Source organism: Acanthamoeba castellanii, assembly GCF_000313135.1.
Source record: "Acanthamoeba castellanii str. Neff unplaced genomic scaffold scf7180000084693, whole genome shotgun sequence".
NCBI lineage: Eukaryota > Discosea > Longamoebia > Acanthamoebidae > Acanthamoeba > Acanthamoeba castellanii.
Window position 1 is genome coordinate 85,426 of NW_004457616.1, and position 4,610 is coordinate 90,035.

Genomic DNA, 4,610 nt, shown 5'->3' on the forward strand with positions numbered 1-4,610 from the left:
TACAGCTCAAGCAGCTAACCACTTCACTTCACCCTACACTTCAGCTTCTTTCACATCATCAACATGAGCACCAGCATGGACACGTACAAGCTTCACGCCAGAGAGAAGGTCGAGCAGTACAAGGACCAGGCCAGTGACTACAGGGACGCCCTGGTCGACCGGGCCGGCCAGGCGGTCGACGACGTGCGTGGCCGCTCGATCAAGGCCGGCACCACAATCAAGGACAAGGTGACCCACCCGCTCGACACCATCGACCAGGCCCGCGACGGCTTCGACGCGGTGTTCAACGCCGAGCGGTTCGACCGCGCCCGCGACAAGATCGAGGCCGAGGCCTCGCTGGCCGTGGGCTACAAGGACCAGTTCCTGGGCGCCATCAAGGAGGCCTTCGGCCGCATGCTCCGCGACGAGCAGCTCAGGGCCGCCGGCCACCAGCAGCGCATCAAGGGACAGACCGAGGTCAAGCTCCAGAAGGCCCTCGAGGAGGAGAAGAAGTTCCAGAAGCTGCGCGCACAGATCGTCGAGGTCCTCATGCGCCGCGAGGCGCTGCTCTCACACCTGGTGCGCTCGTGGTCGCAGCCCCAGAAGCTGCGCCACGTCGAGGTCCGCGAGCGCGACCCGGCCGACCTGTTCGTCGCCGCCGGCGCCGGGCGCACCACCTTCAAGCTCAGGCACTACAACGTGCAGCCGCTCCTCAACGAGATCCGCGAGCGCCGCACCATGAAGCCCATGGTCTTCGTCGATGTGCGCGAGCGCGGCCTGATCCGCTCGATCCCGCTTACCAAGCGTGACGTGAAGGGCTTCAAGGGCCGCAGCGACCGCTACCTCGACCTGTGGGCCGCCATCCGCCGCAGCGACCCCCAGCGACTCCACGCGGTCCAGCGCTCGCTGATCCGCGACTGGTCGGCCCCGCGCCTGGACCTCCTCCGCAGCCTGGCCGCCGCCGACGAGCGCCGCAGCGAGGTGCTCAGGGAGGTGGTCTCGCCCGAGGCCCGCACCCAGCTGGTCCACGTCGCCCGTGACAACGGCGCCGGCGTTCGCCCCGGCGCAGTCAAGAAGGCCAAGGGTGGTAAGGCCAAGCTGCTCGATGAGCTGAAGCAGGGCGAGGTGGACCTCAAGCACGTGGAGACGCTGGACAAGTCCCGGCCGGCCATCGACAAGGACGTCCAGCTCAAGACCTGGGACAAGAGGGGCTTCCTCGACGAAGTCCGCCAGGGCACCGAGCTCAAGCACATCTAAGCCACCATATTCTCCTTTGCTTCTTTCTACTTCCTCTCCACCTCGACCATGGTCACCAGATGAAGAGTCAATAATGACTCCCATTTTCTTCTTTTTGTACACTTTTGTTACTCTACCCCCCTATCATCATCTTCTTTCAACCAACATTTAAATATATTCGACTTACAAAATGTTTAACATTCATTCTTTCTTTACACGCCTGGCCCCACCTCGCTCATCTCGTGCTCACGGAGCCGATCGTGGACGCTGGCCATGGCCCGCCTCCTCCGGCGCGACTTGAACCACGCCGCAACCAGGCCGGCCACAATGCCAACCACCACCAGCACCACCGCTCCGCCCACCAACCCTAACCAGCCACAACACCGTACACGAATCAGAGAGAACAACACACCTGCGAGCATCCCATGAAGCGGCGGCCGGTACCGGCGATGAGGGCGGTGAGGAGTGTGTTGTCGTCGCCACCACAGCCCGACGACGACGGCTTGATGAGCACGGCGTACGAGGTGGACGACGTTGCGCTTCGGTAGTTCGGCGGGCACTGGCGGTTCTGGTTGAAGTTGATCTTCACCTTCTGAAAGGAGGACAGCGGACCGCCAGTCTGGCGTCTGGCGGGCGTCTCAGCCGATGCGCCGCACTGGCCCTCAGCCGCGCTCACGATGGTAAAGGTGTAGGCCTGGCGGGTATCCAGGCGGAAGTCGATGTCCACCACCAGCGTTCCATTCAAGCTCGCACAACCTGCCCAACATACCATGTCAGTGTGCGGTGCGCGTCTTGGGTGTGGTGTGCCGTGTGTCGTGTGTGGTGTGTGGTGTGTCGTGTGCGTCAACGTTGGAAGTTGTGCCTGATGACCGGATGGCGCCGAAGGAATCCTTGCCTGTGGCCGAGAAGCGGATGGTCGCCGTAGGCTGGAGCACGATGTTGCCCACGATCTCCACCGGGGCGTTTCCGGCGTAGACCACCTCGGCGTCCCCAACCTCGAGGGCGCCGCTCACCAGCCAGGTGCCGTTGGTGCACTTGGCCGGTTGGCCCTGCTGGAACTGCACCGGCAATGGACCGCACTCGGAGCAGTCGCCCGGGCACGCGTCGGCGCTCTCGCCCGCTTGACAGAACCCATCACCGCACTGTGGCGCCACTGCCTCCCCCGAAACCCTTTGAGTCCATCTTATTAATAACGAAGACCATAGCGTGAGAGGCGTACGCGAGCAGTTGGCAAGATGGGGGCGGTAGGTCCAGGAGTGTTGACCCGTCAAGTTAGATGTGATGTACACTTGGAAGTGTCGGCCAGCGGTGATCAGCTCGGCGGGCGGTGCTGTGCGCATACTTCGCTGTGAGCGTAGAGTCGCAGTGGAAGTGAAAGAGAACGAGGAAGACGTACAGAACGCGACCCAGAACCACCCGTTGGCTTGAGTGACCGAGTACCCCACGTATTCTGCTCTGGTGAAGTTGTTGCTCAAGTCGAACAACGACAGCGTCGTTGTTGCCGAGTCTGGTGGTCGTGTGAGCGTCCTTGCTCAGCAAAAGCGGTGCAGCGTGGGCAGGCACGGAGAAAAAGGAATGACCAAACAGTTGCAGTAGTGTACCGAGGGGCTGGGTCGTGGCGAACTGCCAGTGAGGGGTCTTCAAGGCCGCGATCTCCATCACCCCGTCTGGTGGGAACGCAAACCAAGCCGAAGCCGAGGGTGCCTGCAGGACGCCCCGCGGGTTAAGCGTCGCGGGCCAAGAAAGCTCGAAAAGAGCATCATCATAATCACCGATGGCCTACGTACCAGGGCGGTGGTGGCATTGGTGCGCATGTGGAGCGCTTGGCCAACTCCGGGGGCCAACGTCTGGTTGCCGAAGGTCCCGACGCCGATGTCGGTCAACTCCGGGTTGAGAACTGGTCACACGCGGTTAATTGGGTGAGAACAGCAAACAGCTGTTTGGCGACTGCGTGTGCGTGCGGCGGTGTGTGTGTGTGTGTGTGCGCGCGCGGGGGTATGAAGTGTGATTATGAAGGGAAATGAGCTCAGTACTTTCTTGTGGGTAGTTGTAGAGGTAGGCGCCGCTCACGTCGAACAGGGGGTTCAGCGCGCTGACGTTAGCCAGCCTGATCTGCTGCGACCAGTCCACAAGCTCGATGGTGATGCATCGTTGGAGGATGTAAGCCCAGACCACGGCCTGAGCCTGGGAGTGCTTGGTGGCGTTGGCCGTCACGTTGGGCAGGCCGGCCACCCCGCGGTACCAGTTCAACTGCCCGAGCACGTTGGCCTGGTCCCCCGCCTGGTCACACCGAGAGTTATCCACGTGAGCTGAGCAGCATTTCACTGAAATGATCATACAGTACCTTTGGTGTAATCAATTTATTTGAAGAATGATAAAGTGGGAGAATGATAGAAAATCATACAACTTGTTGGGGCAGGGAGGGTACTTTCATCGCGCCGGGTGAAGATGTCGAACAATTGTCTGTGTAGGCACCACCGGTCCACTGGGGCAGGTTCTGGGTATCGGGCCGGTAGCGTGCGTCCCAGAGGGCACACGCATCAGAGTAGGAGCGAGGAACGGCCGCGTCGGCCCAGAGAAGGGCAGCTGCGACCAGCACCACTAGCAGAAGGAATCGCTCGGTTGACTGCATGAAGGGGTGGACGTGCGTTGAGTGGCGGGAGGTTTGCGATACAAGAGAATTGGGAGAACAATGGCGATCTGGCCAATGAACGCGTTCCCACTTTTCGTCCGAGCAACCACTTGGCACGCTGCCATTGGCTCCACATTTGACCAGGCCAGCGATGAACCGGGACCACTACCACACCGCCGCGACTACAGCACGGCCACCTCGCCACGGGCAGCGAGGCAGAGCTGGTGTGATGTTGTGCTTCGGGGAGCGGCGGCGTACCGGCGATGAGGGCGGTGAGGAGTGTGGCTGATGTGGTCGCCACCGCAGCCCGACGACGGCTAGATGAGCACGGCGTACGAAGAAGTGGACGACGTTGCGCTTCCGTGCGGCAGGCACTCGCGGTTCTGGTTGAAGTTGATCTTCACCTGGAACGTGGATAGCGAGCATCTGTGTGAGTTTTTGTTGTGTGTGTGTGTGTGGGTACGTCAACATTGTAAGTCGTGCCTGATGACCAGATGGCGCCGAAGGCATCCTTGCTCGTGGGCTGAGAACGGAGCTAACGGCTAACACCTCCTAACGGGCCACAAGAAGAAGGAGAAGGAACCGTAGAAGGGCTAGAGGAGTGGGAGTGTAATGAACGCAGACCGGGCTCCATAATTTAAATTGTTTTCAAGCCCAGCCGGCCGATCGCCACTGCGACACTGCGTCCGATACCTTACCACACAGCTTTGTAGCTTTCGGCTCCTTGTGTATCGCGCGTGCACAGAACGATGCACTTTCTGAG

General features: G+C 60.8%; 2 protein-coding genes across 2 annotated transcripts; one reads left to right on the top strand and one right to left on the bottom strand.

Annotated features, from left to right (window-relative positions):
* Nucleotides 1–63: 63 nt before the first annotated feature.
* ACA1_126730 (uncharacterized protein) lies at nt 64–1,236 on the top strand (the record flags this gene model as incomplete). Its single annotated transcript, XM_004348656.1, has 1 exon — nt 64–1,236. The coding sequence occupies one exon, from the start codon at nt 64–66 to the stop codon at nt 1,234–1,236; it is 1,173 nt and encodes a 390-aa protein (XP_004348706.1).
* A 191-nt stretch (nt 1,237–1,427) lies between these two features.
* Nucleotides 1,428–3,847, bottom strand: ACA1_126740 (uncharacterized protein; the record flags this gene model as incomplete). The annotated part of the gene is made up of 9 exons (XM_004348657.1): nt 1,428–1,582; nt 1,660–1,961; nt 2,086–2,335; nt 2,435–2,545; nt 2,612–2,722; nt 2,817–2,919; nt 3,003–3,112; nt 3,249–3,524; nt 3,691–3,847. 9 exons carry the CDS (start codon nt 3,845–3,847, stop codon nt 1,428–1,430), a joined length of 1,575 nt encoding a protein of 524 aa, XP_004348707.1.
* Nucleotides 3,848–4,610: the final 763 nt, after the last annotated feature.